Source organism: Giraffa tippelskirchi, chromosome 7, assembly GCF_054371585.1.
Source record: "Giraffa tippelskirchi isolate mGirTip1 chromosome 7, T2T-mGirTip1v1.2.pri, whole genome shotgun sequence".
Taxonomy (NCBI): domain Eukaryota; kingdom Metazoa; phylum Chordata; class Mammalia; order Artiodactyla; family Giraffidae; genus Giraffa; species Giraffa tippelskirchi.
The window spans coordinates 49,561,394-49,576,599 of record NC_137281.1 but is presented as its reverse complement, the minus strand read 5'-3'; the positions used below and the strand labels follow the sequence as shown (position 1 = coordinate 49,576,599).

The following is a 15,206-nucleotide window of genomic DNA, read 5'->3' as shown; positions in this document are numbered from 1 at the left end:
CCTCTAACCCATGGACCTACATACATCTTCAAAGACGAATCAGACTCCCACCCACATCACATCCCCCTACCTACTCACTTCAGTATCACCACAGGATACTGCCTTCCTGCAAGTGAGTGGCAGGGACAGGGGGCAGGGGGAGTGGGGGAGGGAGGAGAGACGCTGCTCTTGGGGGATGGGATCTGGGGAGCATCCTCTCTGGCCTCCACCCCATTACCTGTGGCTGGTGCCCAGGAACAAGGAAGAGTCAGCCCACCTGTGATCCCTCTCAGCTTGCCCTGTTGATGCTGGCTGGACCCACCTTTGTCAGCTGACAACAGTGTCTGAGAGCTCATACGTCCCACTACTGTGCACTTGATAAAAATGCTCTGACTGGTCACATTCCTCCAGTGAAGGTGTTAACATCACCTGCATGTTACAGGTGAGAAAACTGAGGCTCAGACAGAGTAGATCACTTATTCAGATGGTAGTGCTGAGATCCGCTCTCACCATTCAGCTGGCTTTCAAGTGCCAGTTTAAGCTTTTCTTCTTCAATCACTGGCTTCTTCTTCCATCACTGGCTTCTTCAGGCCCCCATGCTAGTTTCACTGGCCTGCTTGGGTGATCTGCTGTGGTCCCCAGCTGCATCCTCCTTTTCAGATCCTTCAAATACATTCACTCATCTCCCCACGCTCACTGCCTCCTTCAGATTTTGGGTACCCTTGGCTGAGCCATACTAGATCCTCAAGAACCTCCCAGATGATGGAGGCCCCACACATCAGACGTCCCCTTATTGATGGAAACATTGAACCATTTAACCTCATGCCTCCCAAACCAAAGCCTCCTTTATAAAATAATTGACATGATTTCATGCAATTCATTCAAACTTGCGTTCTTTGCTACTAACGTGAAATTTGTGAAATTTGTCCCCATCTATGGATATGTGTATATATATACATACATACATAGCATAAATAACGATATATATATATATCTTTTTTTTTTTAGTTCTCAAATGTTTTAAAACAGAAAAGAATTTGCTGATTTCTGTCAGCCTTGGAAAAGTATGGACAAAATGTTGTCATTATAAAGATATTGTGTTTTGCTTTCTTTATTTTTCCAGCAGAAATGAAACCAGAGATGAGGGCCAAACTCGGGGAGCAGGTTTCTCAGATCCTTGGTGTCCAGAGAGTCTACATCCAGATGAGGGAAGAGAAACGCATTAACCTGACCGTCGGGAGCAGAGCCTACCTGCTACCCAATACATCTGTGATTATTAAGTGCCCAGTGCGACAATTCCAGAAATCTCAGATACAGTGGGAGAAGGATGGCCGTTGTCTGCAGAACTCCAAGCGACTTGGCTTCACAAAGTCAGGCTCACTGAAGATTCACAGCTTTGCGGCCCTCAACATTGGTGAGTACTGGTGCATCGCAGGCCCCGCACAGGAGACCGTGGTACTTAAGCTCATTGGCACCGACAACCGGCTCATTGCACCCCCAGCCCTTGGAGGGCACACCAGGGAATATCCTGGGATGGACAACAACGAGGCCAATAATTTGGGAGCCACGTGGAATAAGATGAGGCTGATGTGGAACAACAAAAACGAGCTTTATCTGCACAAAAGCCAAATTAACAATCAGCCTCTCTTGAGAGCTCTGTTGGGCCACTGCAGCCCTTCTGCAGGAAGCGCCAACTCCTGGAAGTTTGAGAACAATCAGTTTGAAGCAGCAGTTAAACAGGGAGCCTATAGCATGGAAACTGCCCAGTTTGATGAGTTGAACAGGAACATGAGCCAGCTCATGGAAACGGGGGAGATCAGTGATGACCTGGCATCCCAGGTGATATATTAGCTGGTGGCCGAGTTAACCAAGGCGCAGCCTGCACAGGCGCACTGGAGGGGCATCCCTGGAGAGGCCCCTCCCACGGCTCGGCTAAGGGGGCAGACTGGAAGTGTGCCCCAAAGCTCGAACTCCAAAAACTCAGGCAAGCTGACATTCAAGCCGAAGGGACCTGTCCTCCTGAGGCAGAGCCAACCCACCTCGATTTCCTTTAATAAAACAGTAAATTCAAGGATTGGAAATACAGTCTACGTTACAAAAAGGACGGAGGTCATCAACATACTGTGTGAGCTTGTCACCCCCAGTGAGGCCATCTATACGTGGACCAAGGATGGAGCACTGTTACAACCCTCAGAAAAGTAAGTACAATCAGAGTAGTGTTTACTCTGAGATACCTTCTAAATGGATCTTCCAGCTTTCCTTAAAATATTGTCAAATTCCTTCTCCTAAGAATGTGCCTCCAACAGGATCCTTTAGGAAAGAAACTCCAAAATGTTAGGGCATGGCATTCACATATGCATTGGAATTCTAAAAATGAAATTGTACCATCACAGTCACTACCATGCAGGTGTAGTACAAAACTGGATACTATAAGATTAAATGTAAGCATCTACAGACTCTCTCTTTGCAGGTCACTTAACATTTAAAAATAAAATCAGGGACTTCCCTGGTGGTCCAGTGGTTCAGACTCTGTGCTTCCAGTGCAGGGGGTGCAGATTTGATCCCTGGTCGGGGAACTAAAATCCCATATGCTGCGTGGTGCAGCCAAAAAATTAAAAAATTATTCCTCCAAAAAAGTGAAATTAATCAGGCCATTAAAAAAACATACTTGCAGTTCTCTTAGAATGTGTAGGAACTGCAAGAATCTTCTGTATCTGGGAGATGTGGTGTCTCCTTTGAACTCACACCAGCACCGTGAGTCTGGCAGGTCAGGAGTTGATACTTTCTTGATGAGATGACTGAGGAACAGAATCTCATGACTAATTCATGGCCAGTCAGAACCAGGGGCCACGTCTCCTGGACCCCGCCAGGGATGTTAGAGGGTCACACAAATAATAGCTTTGGTAGAAAGATTACCTGAAGTCATTTTCTAATATCAGGCAATGATTTATGTCACAAAATCCAAAAGTAAGATAATAAGGGTCAAAGTTTTTTGAGATGTTTGAAACATAGTATTCAGTCACCGTATTTTATTGTAATAGCTATCCATGTCAGTGCAAAAATGTCACATTTCATTCATTTTACATAAAATAACAGAATAACAGAAACATTAACTCATTTTGTGTCTCTACTGTCTCCAAATCTTGCTGTTAACACACACAGGGCTGTAGACATCTTGCTTTCTTTCAATTTGCATTCAACAGCTCCTTATCCACCTCCAGGGATTGTTAAGAGACATAGATGTTAAACTGTTTTGCAAACCATAAGGTACTTTAAAAATACAAGTTTTATTTTTATCATCCTTTTTTTTCCCTACATCACCTAATGTGTGAAGAATTAAAAGAAATCTAGGTAAAATTCAATTTTTATAATAAATCATTGGACTGTCTTAGAATGGAAAGATAGAACAAATGTAGTTTTTCATTTTTTTGCCTAGAACTCTGAACATTAGAGTATGATGTAGTTTCTGAAGTGGAATAAACCTTCCAGATCAACTAACTTAGCAGTTCTCAAATCTTTTGGTTTTAGGACTCCTTCAAACTTAAAAAAATGATGAGAAGCCAAAGAACTTTCGTTAATATGAATTAACTTTATGTTAATATGTTACTATATCTCATGATGTTTACGCTGTTAGAAATTAAAACCATGAAACATTTTAAATAGCTGTTTGTTAATCCATTTAGAAGTAATAGTAGTAAGCCCAATTCATGTTCATGTAAATAACATAAGTTTTGAAAAGCAGTATTTTAAAGATTAATGATAATGGCATTAGTTTACATCTCTGCAGAGCTCTTTAGTGTCTGGCTTAATCAAACATAGCTGGGTTTTCTCCTCAATGCTTCTACACTCAGTCTGTTGCCATATGTTGTTTTAATTGAAGTTTATGGAGAAAATTGGCCTCAGAATCTGGCCTCCACCCTCGCCCAGGCTTCTCCACGGAGCAGAACCTGAAGGCCGTGGGGCTCTCCCACCCTCAGAACACGTGGGAGCGAGATCCCACTTTACAGACGGTAAAACGGAGGCTCCGAGGGCTCTACCCCTTGCCTGAGGAATTCGTCACAGTTCATTGCCACGTCTTCTGCTGCCCAGGCCAGGCGGTTGCCTGGAATTTGGGCCAGCCTCCTTTTTGCCCAGATGTTGGACCAGGTCCTTTGAATTCCCGGCAAAAGGGAGAGGTCCACAGACATTTCAGAGCTCAAATTAGGACAGTGGACTGTGGCTCCCTAACCTGCTTTGTGGCGAACCTGACTCTGTGGTGTGGCCGCCTGGCGAGTGCCTTCAGCCTGGGCAGCAAGACCCTTTTTCATGAGTGTGAACCACCCTCGGCCCCGATGAAACAGAAGCGGACTCCAGTTCTGAGGTTGTGCCCGCAGGATTTGCCGAGCCCAGCTGGTCAGCCCAGCCTGAGACACACAGTCACCGAAAGCCACAAGAGTCCCCACCTAAGGGACCTCTCCTGCACTGGGCAGCCCCTGTTGTCTGCTGGCAGTGCCCACAGTAGTGCCCCCTCCAGGGAAGGGCCAGTCCGCTCCTCCCTAGGACACCCCAGGCGCAGCCCAGCTGCCGGGAAAGCCCTGTGGGCTGGTGGGTATGGGCAGGGTCCTGCCCCTCCCCCAGAACCACAAGACCACCTGTGAGCCCTGGCAGAGGACACCGAGGCCCCAAGATCTGCAGCCTCCCGTGTTGACAGGGAGGCGGTGGGTGCACAGAAAGTGGGTGTGTGGGTGGGGCAGGAGCGTCAGGAGGTGACTCTGGCGGGAGGTGTTGAGGCCAGTGTACACACGGCAGTCGTGGACTTGCTCCTGGAAACACAAAAGAGGACTGACGCTCATGGGGCGGGGCAGGGGCGGCTCTGCATCCAAGTCGGTGCTCCCCTGAAGGACCAGTCCCTTTGTCCTAGTCCACATCAGTCTGCCCGAGTGTGCCCAGAAACCAGTTGGCTCTTTGCACTGATGGCAACTCCGCTGTCCTGGTGTCTCCGGCTAAAACCTGGAGCTCCCCCTTGATGCCTCATTTTCTCCCATTTCACATCCAAATGCGGAGTTACGTTTTACTCCATCTTCAAAGGGACGCCCCAGGCCAGCCGCTTCACCACCTGCACTAGCTCTGCCTGGTCCGAGCCGCCATCTCCTCTTGTCTGGATGGCACAGCGGTCTCCCCGCTGTGCTTGCTCTCCCCCTGAGCCCACCCTCACCCCCACTGTCCCAGCACCATCTGTCCCAGCACAGCAGGCTGAGGGATGCTGGGAGAACGTGACATCAGTCAGCTCCTGGGCCCCCCTCTTCTGAAGCTTCCAGTGATGCTTCCATTGATGCTTCCATTGATGCTGCGGCAAAGAGCATCCCCCCAGATTCACATCCACGTGAACCTGTGAGTGTGACCGTATTAGGGTCTTTGCAGACATGATGAAGTTAGAATGAAGTCAGACTGGAGTCAGGTGGTTGGGTTCCTTCGAAGAAAAGGGAATTTGGGCCCAGTGACACATATCACGACCCAGATAATCACGATGGTGTGATCACTCACCTAGAGCCAGACATCCTGGAATATGAAGTCCAGTGGGCCTTAGAAAGTATCACTACGAACAAAGCTAGTGGAGGTGATGGAATTCCAGTTGAGCTATTTCAAATCCTCAAAGATGATGCGGTGAAAGTGCTGCACTCGATATGCCAGCAAATCTGGAAAACTCAGCAGTGGCCACAGGACTGGAAAAGGTCAGTTTTCATTCCAATCTCAACGAAAGGCAATGCCAAAGAATGCTCGAACTACCGCACAATTGCACTCATCTCACATGCTAGTAAAGTAAAGCTCAAAATTCTCCAAGCCAGGCTTCAGCAATACATGAACCGTGAACTTCCAGATGTTCAAGCTGGTTTTAGAAAAGGCAGAGGAACCAGAGATCAAATTGCCAACATCCGCTGGATCATTGAAAAAGCAAGAGAGTTCCAGAAAAACATCTATTTCTGCTTTATTGACTATGCCAAAGCCTTTGACTGTGTGGATCACAATAAACTGTGGAAAATTCTGAAAGAGATGGGAATACCAGACCATCTGACCGTCTCTTGAGAAACCTGTATGCGGGTCAGGAAGCAACAGCTAGAACTGGACATGGAACAACAGACTGGTTCCAAATAGGAAAAGGAGTATGTCAAGGCTGTATATTGTCACCCTGCTTATTTAACTTCTATGCAGAGTACATCATGAGAAACGCTGGGCTGGAGGAAGCACAAGCTGGAATCAAGATTGCCAGGAGAAATATCAATAACCTCAGATATGCAGATGACACCACCCTTATGGCAGAAAGTGAAGAACTAAAGAGCCTCTTGATGAAAGTGAAAGAGGAGAGTGAAAAAGTTGGCTTAAAGCTCAACGTTCAGAAAACTAAGATCATGGCATCTGGTCCCATTACTTCATGGGAAATAGAATGGGAAACAGTGGAAACAGTGTCAGACTTTATTTTTTTGGGCTCCAAAATCACTGCTGATGGTGATTGCAGCCATGAAATTAAAAGACGCTTACTCCTTGGAAGGAAGGTTATGGCCAACCTAGATAGCATATTTAAAAGCAGAGACATTACTTTGCCAACAAATGTCCATCTAGTCAAGGCTATGGTTTTTCCAGTGGTCATGTGTGGATGTGAGAGTCAGACGGTGAAGAAAGCTGAGCGCCGAAGAATTGATGCTTTTGAACTGTGGTGTTGGAGAAGACTCTTGAAAGTCCCTTGGACTGCAAGGAGATCCAACCAGTCCATCCTAAAGGAGATCAGTCCTGGATGTTCATTGGAAGGACTGATGTTGAAGCTGAAATTCCAATACTTTGGCCACCTCATGCGAAGAGTTGAGTCATTGGAAAAGACCCTAATGCTGGGAAAGATTGGGGGCAGGAGGAGAAGGAGACGACAGAGGATGAGATGGTTGGATGGCATCACCGACTCGATGGACATGGGTTTGGGTAAACTCTGGGAGTTGGTGATGGACAGGGAGGTCTGGCGTGCTGTGATTCATGGGGTCACAAAGAGTCAGACATGACTGAGTGACTGAACTGAACTAATACACACTGAGTAAAGACTCATGTGAAGACAAAGGCAGAGGTGGGAAAGATGCAGCCACAAGCCAAGGACACCTGTGTCCATCCAAAGGTGGAAGAGGCAGGAAGGGTTCTCCCTGAGAGCCTTCAGAGAGACCCTGGCCCCGCTGACACCTTGACGTCAGACTTCTGGCCTCCAGAAGTGTGAGACAGGATACTGCTGTTGTTTGCCACCACCCAGCGTGTGGCTGTTTGTTACAGGAGTCTGACACCGCCTCCTCTGTCTGTCTCATGCAGACTGCGGGACCCACTGTTTAGCAAAAAGGCTCTGAGAAAGCCTGCAAGGAAGTGTGTGCCTGTTTCCCCGAGCTGATCCAAGCATATAGGCATCCACTCCACCTACCCTTTCACCTCCCACTTTGGGGAATGTTGGACTAGAAGATCCCTGATGTCCCCTCTAAGACTGAAAGTTTTATTGCTTTCGGAAATGAAAACCAAGCCATGAAATACATAGAAATGTGTACGCACGATTAGATGCTCATTTTCAATATAGTCAAAATGCTCTTGCATTTATGGAGGAAGCAAAACAAGGCTGGGGAAGAACAACTGCTCTAGTGAACCAGCTCCAGGCTGTCAGATGTGAGCTCCCCTGACCCCGTAGAAGCTCAGTCTGAGGTCGGTCACTGTGGCAATGAGAACAGTGTAGCGTCCAGTAGACTGTTTCCTTGGGCTGTGTTCCTAGAAGTGGACTTGCTGGGTCAAAGGCTTTGCGTTTTTAAGACATGGGATTCATGGTGCCAGACTGCTCTCCCGAAGGTCGTACAGGTTTAAAGCTCCACTAACACAGAGCAGCAGTGCCCATTCTCCATCTGTGCCAACACTGGCCATCATCGTATTTGACATCTATAAAATTGTCCTGTGTGTTTTGACCACAAAGATAAATAGAGTTTTTATTGAGTTGTCTGAGTTTCCACTGTGTCGTGCCAAGAGCAGCCTGCCCACCAGCCCACAGCTGCCAACAGGGCACTCTTGCCAGTGACTGGGCAGCGGTGCCCTGAGGTCAGGCCAAATTTTGGAGGAAACAGCAAACCTCACTCAGATCTGGCCCGAAATATTAAACCCTGAAAAAGAGACGATTCAGTGTCATAGGATCCTTCTCCTGGGGCAAAACTGGAGAGAGAAGAGTTTGGGGATTCAGAGTCAGGAAAACGCGAGGATTTGTCCTGACTCGGCCCCTTTTTAGTGCCATGACCTTGAGCAACTCACATGACCTCTTTGCGCCTCAGTTTCCTCATCTCTAATGTGGGGTGATGACAGCCCCTGCCTCTCTCTCTTGATGGGGATTAAATCATTTCCTTGTTGTGAAAGGGGCTTTGCAGGCTTTGTGGATGGAACCCTAATAAGAACCGAGGCTCCAGGTGGCCCAGTGCAGAGAACATCATAGAGAGGTGTGGCCCATCCACCGAAAAAGATTTGGAAGGAACCTACATTTTCACTTTCATTTCTCTCAAACATCAAGAGGAATCCACTCCTTAGCCCGCAGTTGTGTGTGTGTGTGTGTTTAGTTGCTCAGTTGTGTCTGATTCTTTGCGACCCTATGAACTGTAGCCCGCCAGCCTCTTCTGTCGTGAGGTTTTCCAGGTAAGGCGTGAGTTGCCATTTCCTTTTCCAGGGGATCTTCCAGATCCAGGAATCAAACCTGCGTCTACTGCATTGGCAGGCAGACTGTACCGCTGAGCCACCAGGGGAGCCCACGATTTCTCAAAGTTCTCTCTCCTCCCTGTGTCTTTTGCATCCTGCAGTGACTCCATCCAGGACCCCTCCCCCGCCATCCACCACAGCCCGGCTGCCAACCTCAGATCTCAGAGTTGCCTTTCACGCCCTCCACTTCGCTTTTATCATGGAAATGAGCTTCCTCTGCAGTTTCGCTTGTTTTCTTTTATATATACATGTTTACTTATTTTTGGCTGCATCCGGTCTTAGTTGAGGCAGGCAGGATCTCTTGTTGCAGTGTATGGGCTCCTTTGGTTGTGACACGTGGGCTCAGTTGCCCCACGGCCTGTGGGATTTTAGTTCCCTGGCCAGGGAACCCTTGTCCCCCTGCATTGGATGGTGGATTCTCAACCACTGGACCACCAGGGAAATCTCCAGTTTTGCTTGTTTTCTCACCATCTCATCCAGATCTCGAGTCTCCACAGTAAAGGGGGATCCTGCTCTCGGTTCTCCAGCCTCTGTGGGGCCTGTTTCCTTCTCTCTATACCCCAACTCTGCTTGCAGCGTGGAACCCACCTGAGAAAGGCACAGCTCTCAGCAGGAAGCAGAGCAGGAGGGAGCTGAATGGGCAGAGACCAAAGTACTGTTTACCTGGTGGGCACCTGTCGGGGATGTGGCCGTGTGTGCACCTCACTGCCGCAAGCTCCCCGACCTCCATCACATCTCCCTGAGCTGAAGCTTCTTAATATTTTCTGTGCTTTCCCCTCGGTGAATGTGTTCTTTCCTCCTTCCTACTCTCCCACAACAGAGGTGAGAGAGGGCAGAATCTACCGGGAACTTTGTGGCCCAACCGGCACGGTGGTCCCAGCCACCCGAGGCAGGCCAGCCCTTTGCTCTGCGGTGCGGTGGGGAAGGGGCGCTGATAGGCGGCGTCTCCCATGACTGCCTCTTTCCCAGCATTGTCAAAGGGCCCTGGGGCTGACACATATGTGCTCACGTGGAACTCCCCTGAGGATCAACTCTCTCTCGCTTGCCGTCCTCACTCTCCCTGCTGGGGTCCTGAGAGCACCAGGGTGCTGGAGACACTGCCCACCTCCCACCCCACCCTAGCCTTCCCCTGAACCTCCTCTTGCTCCCCAAGATACAGAGCATGGTCTGCTCTGTGGGTCCTCTTCAGCCCTAATGGAGGGCAGAGAAAAGTTCAGGGTGGGGGAGATCTGGAGAGGTGGGGTCACCAGTTCCTCCCCCACTGAGAAACTGGGTGACCTCAGATAAAATGCTGAGCCTCTCCGAGCCTCGCTTTCCTCATCTGTAAAATGGGTGTGATTGCTCCTACTTCCCACCTCCCTGGGCCTGGAGGAACCTGAACCCATCAGGCATGCTTTAGACCCGATACTGACAACACTGGCCTCCCTGCTGTCCCTTCACCGCTCTGTGCTGGGTGTCCTGCTGGCTCCTGGAAATACCTGGAGAAATCATAGCTGATGGGGCAGATACTGATAGTCACAGATGGTGGGCATAAGTACTGTGATGAGAGTATGGGGCCTGTGGGCTCAGAGAGGGGTGACGAGGGAAGGCTTCCTGGAAGAAGTGGTATCTGAGCCAGACCTTAAACAATGCGTGAAAAGTAGTTGTTTCTTTTTTCATTTGTGTGATTAACAAGCATCTATAACACGTCTACAGAGTACAAATACCATGTCAGGTGTTGGAAAAATGAAGGCATATAAAGTGTTGGCCCGAGGAGATTTGAGGCCAAGAAAGCAGAGAGGACATTTCAGACTTCCCTTTCCAGGCTGCAGGGGGCCAGGGCGTGGCCAGGCTGGGTGTCTGAGTATTGGCAGGGCTGTCCCAGTGCAGGGGTCAGAGCCGTGGGCCTTCACTCTGTTAGGAATCAGAACCACGCAGTGGAGTAGTATGCAGCCAAGAACAAGAGGAGATGGTGCTCCCTCTGATGTGGAACAACCTCCAAGATACATTAAGTGAAGAAGAGCAAAGCACCAAGCCGCAGGATGGGGCTGTTATGCTACATATGTGTGTGTATGTCGGTGTGTGAGTACACGTAGGGGACACCCAGGCCAGGGACTGACAAGTCGTTCAGCAGCTACCCATCTGAGACCCTGCTCCTGGGAAGATGTAGCTGCTAATCTGAGTGGCCCATGAGGTTGTAGAAGCCAGCAGGGCAGGAGGAAGAGGGGACAGGCCCAGAGCAGGCAAGCAAGGTGGGAGTCAATGCCTGCCCTGCCCCACCTCGGGGTGGCCTTGTGACATGAAAGTGGATGCTTGCAATATGCATACAAACATGTGCCAGGGTGGTCCTCAGCCCTGACCCATGTGTGAACCTCAAAGTTGCGCCGAGTAAGAGAAGCCGGACAGTGTGCGGTTCCATCCACAGGAAGCATCCAGAATAGGCAAATCCGTAGACAGAGGAGGTGAGTGGTCCCCGGGGGCTGTGGAAGGGGGGCGAGTGATGCTGGGTGTTTTGGAGGATGATGGAAATGCTTTGGAACTAGGAAGAGGCAGTGGTCATGCAACACTGTGAATGTTCCCAATGCCACTGAATTGTTCACTTGAACGTGGTCAGCTGTTTTTCTTTTCTTTTACTGAAGTACAGTTGATTTATAATGTATTAATTTCTGCTGTACATCAAAGTGATTCAGTTATATGAACATACACATTCTTTTTTTATATTCTCTTCCATGATGGTTTATCACAGGACGTTGAATATAGTTCCCTGTGCTATACAATAGGATCTTTTTGTTGATCTATTCCGTATATAATAGAGTGTTTCCACTAATCTGAAACTCCCACTCCGTCCCTCCCCCCCACCCCTTGGCAACCACAAGTCTGTTCTCTATGTCTGTGAGTCTTTCTGCTTCATAGGTTAATTTATATCCTATTTTAGATCCCACATATATGGCTGTTTGTCTTTGTCTGGCTTACTTCACTTAGTATGATAATCTCTAGTTGCATCCATGTTGCTGCAGATGACGTTATTTTGTTCTTTTTTATGACTGAGTAATCTTCCATCGTATTTTATGTACCACATCTTCTTTATCCATTCCTCTGTCAGTGGGCATTTAGGTTGTTTCTGTGATTTGTCTATTGTGAATAGTGCTGCTATGAACATTGGGGTGCCTGTATCTTTTTGAATTTTAGTTTTGTCTGGATATATGCCCAGAATTGAATTGCTGGATCATTTGGTAATCCTATTTTTAGTTTTTTGAGGAACCTCCATATGTTTTCCATAGTGGCTGTACCAGCTTACATGTCCACGAACAGTGTAGGAGGGTTCTCTTGTCTCCACACCCTCTCCAGCTTTTGTTCTTGTCATCTTTTTAATCATGGCCATTCTGACTGGTGTGAGGTGTGGTACCTTAGTGTAGTTTTGATTTGCATTTCTCTGATAACTAGCAGTGTTGAGCATCTTTTCATGTGTTTTGTGGCCGTTTGTATTTCTTCTTTGCAGAAATATCTATTTAGGTCTTCTGCCCATTTTTCCATTGAATTTTTTGTTTCTTTGTTATTGAGTTGTATAAGCTGTTTGTGTATTTTGGTGATTAAGCTCTTACTGGTCGCATTATTTGCAAATACTGTCTTCCCTTCTGTAGCTTGTCCTTTCATTTTGTTTATGGTTTCCTCTGCTGTGAAAAGCTTGTAAGTTTGATTCGGTCCTATTTATTTTTTATCTTATTTCTATTGTCTTGGGAGACTGACCTAGTACAACATTTGTACAGTTTACAGTACAGAGTGTTCTGCCTATGTTCTCTTCTAGAAATTTTGTGTCCTATCTCATGTTTAAGTCTTTAAGCCACTTGGAGTTATTTTTGTGCATGGTGAGAGGGTGTGTTCCAGCTTCATTGATTTACATGCAGCTGTCCAGCCTTCCCAGCACCACCACTTGGTGAAGAGACTGTCGTTCCTATTGTATATTTTTGCCTCCTTTGTCAAACATTAATTGACCTTAGGTGTGTGGGTTTATTTATGGGCTCTCTGTTGTGCTCCATTGATCCATATGTCTGTTTTTGTGCCAATACCATGCTATTTTGATGACCGTAACTTTGTAGGATTGTCTAAAGTTGGGAGGGTTATGCCTTAAAATGGTCAGTTTTATGTTATGTGAATTTTGCCCCCATAAATCCTTTGAAAAGAATTCAAACGCTGTCCTGACGATTGTGCATGTGGGGACAGCTGCCCTGGCACCAGGCACCTGGCCAGGAAGAATGGGGCCCAGGCAGCCGTGAATCTGCATTTCTAGGTGAAATCTCCTGATTTGCAGATGTTATCAACTGACCGTGGTATCTGACCCACCTGTGGGGGCTGGATCCAGGTCACGGCTGCCAGCCTGCAGCCTCTGCTCCAGAGCATCACCCTGAGTGCAGAGCGCCTTGCTGGCTGCCCACAGGCCTCAGGCTCTGCTGGGAAATGAGGGCAGATGGAAAAGTACCCCGGCGGGGAGGGAGTCCTAGACAAACACGAAGACGCTGGTGGTTTTCAAAGACACTAGCTGCAGCCTCTTAAAATTCCACAGGCCTCCCTGCCATGGATAAAATGCTTTCTGGGGAGATTGCAAATGTTTGCCCTGGTGGGACTTTGTTATAAATGGACTTGGTTTTGTTTAGTTGGTTATGTTTTTATTTGGTTAAAAAAAAAATCTTGCAAGATCTTAACTGAGGACTCCATGTTAGTCCAAACAAACCAAGAAAGGGCAAACAAGATGGACGAAGAATCTGACTGCCCCCTGCACATCAGGTCTGGCTTGAGGTCTTGCTTGGCTGCAAAGCCCTACAGTGGAGAGGCCCATCACAGTTACCCCCGTTTCTGGAGTGCCTACTATGCACCAGCCCTCTCGGTCAGCCCTCTGTGGTTCCTTCTTTCTAATCCTCCCAAAGGCTGCACGAGGCAGGAAATGTTGCATTGTTTTAAAGATGAGGAACCTGAGGCCAGAAAGGTGAAGGCACTGGCCGCAGGTCACACAGCTGGGAGGTGGCAGGGATGGACAATGTAGCATATCTGCCTCTTTCAACCGTATCTCACAGCCACGCAGGTTGAAGCCAGATCTGCCCACAAAGTAACCCTCACGGAGGCTGCCTGGTCACTGAGCTTTCTGGGACACAGAACCCCATGTGTGCCAGCCAGCCTGTGAAGCCACCCAGTGAGCAACTCTCCTCTGGTACCCAGATGGCAGAGTATCACCCAGTCTGAGGCTAGAGAAAGGCCATGTGCAGACCCCTCCCAGCCACTTAAACCCCCACCCCTGCACCCCGCTGGGCCAGCTTCCCACAGCAGAGGCCACCCCTGCTCCCACCGAGGCCCCCTAACAATCCACCCGAGATGGAAATGTCTGTGAGGTCCCTGTCTTCAGAGGTCTGTCTGCTTCGCTCCTGGACTTTGGGAAAGGTGGTCGGCCCATCTCTAAGAAATCTGCTTCAGATGAGCCTCCGCCCCACCCGGCGGATGACCTCGGTGTCTGTGCACGTGTTAACCCCTCAGCCTCTTCGCTGAGCCCAGCAGGCTGACGCATGACTTTCACCAGCTCTTCCAACCCCAGAGTTCTCCGATTTTAACCAGCTCCAATTCAGAATTGAGCACCACGCCTTTCCCTGCCCCAACCCTTCCCCAAATCCTCACTTTCCATCACACTGGCACTAATGCTCCCTCTCCCTGCTGCTCTGTTTTTTAGCACAAATCACAGTGTATAATTACACATTCAGTTTCTTGTGTTTGTCTTTACTGAGGGCAGAGGGCTTGCTGGCACATAGTAGGTATTCAATAAATATTTGTGGACTGGCTGGCTGGATGAGACAATGGTGCAAGAGTTTTTCTGTGGCCTCAGCAGCATGCAGTGTGGGTGCATTTGCTGTCCCATGGCGCCCTCGGGTGGACACGATGCCGATGCCAGGCTGAGGACTGATCCATTTCTCCTTTGCTTTCAGCATGTCCCCAGCCTTGTGCTACCTGGGATCAGTGAAGGTTTAATTTATTGTTTTCAGTTCCTTGTTATTCAAGAAGTTATTACTATTACTGTTTTTAAACTCAGTGCTTTTTAAAATTTTTAAAATACCTGTATGTATTTGACTGTGCCGGGTCTTGGCCGCGGCACATGGAATCTTTAGTTGTGGCATATGGCATACAGGGTCTAGTTCCCTGACCAGGGATCGAACCTGGGCCCCTGCATTGGGAGCATGGAGTCTTAGCCACTGGAAAGTCCCTGAACTCAGTATTTTAAAAAGTAAAAACAGAGACAGATCTAGGTTAGAAAAAAGTGCTTTTACTCTAAACATCCATGTGGACTCGCTCCTTTTTTCCTCCCTGTGAGAACCTCGATGAAAGTCTGTTGGTCTATAAAATGGATGCACTGTTATCAGCCTGGAAGGTCATAGGGAACATGTGATCCGGTCACAGAGGAAGGCACTTTAGAAACTGGAAATGTCAAAATCACATCTTGGCGATCATCACCATTATTTATCTGTGTACTTGGGGCTTTCCTTGGA

General features: G+C 48.2%; 1 protein-coding gene across 6 annotated transcripts in view; it reads left to right on the top strand.

Annotated features, from left to right (window-relative positions):
* The window catches only part of LOC145514249 (ADAMTS-like protein 3), a 101,467-nt gene extending 97,826 nt beyond the window's left edge, over window positions 1-3,641 (top strand). For 4 of the 6 annotated variants that reach the window (XM_081511580.1, XM_081511577.1, XM_081511582.1 and 1 more), the window contains one exon: window positions 1,103-3,641. In XM_081511580.1, coding sequence (XP_081367706.1) covers window positions 1,108-1,830 — 723 coding nt within the window. In that variant the 5' untranslated portion in view covers window positions 1,103-1,107 and the 3' untranslated portion in view covers window positions 1,831-3,641. The remainder of the gene's footprint in view (window positions 1-1,102) is intronic. The other 2 variants (XM_081511581.1, XM_081511579.1) reach the window with 1 other exon arrangement.
* Window positions 3,642-15,206: the final 11,565 nt, after the last annotated feature.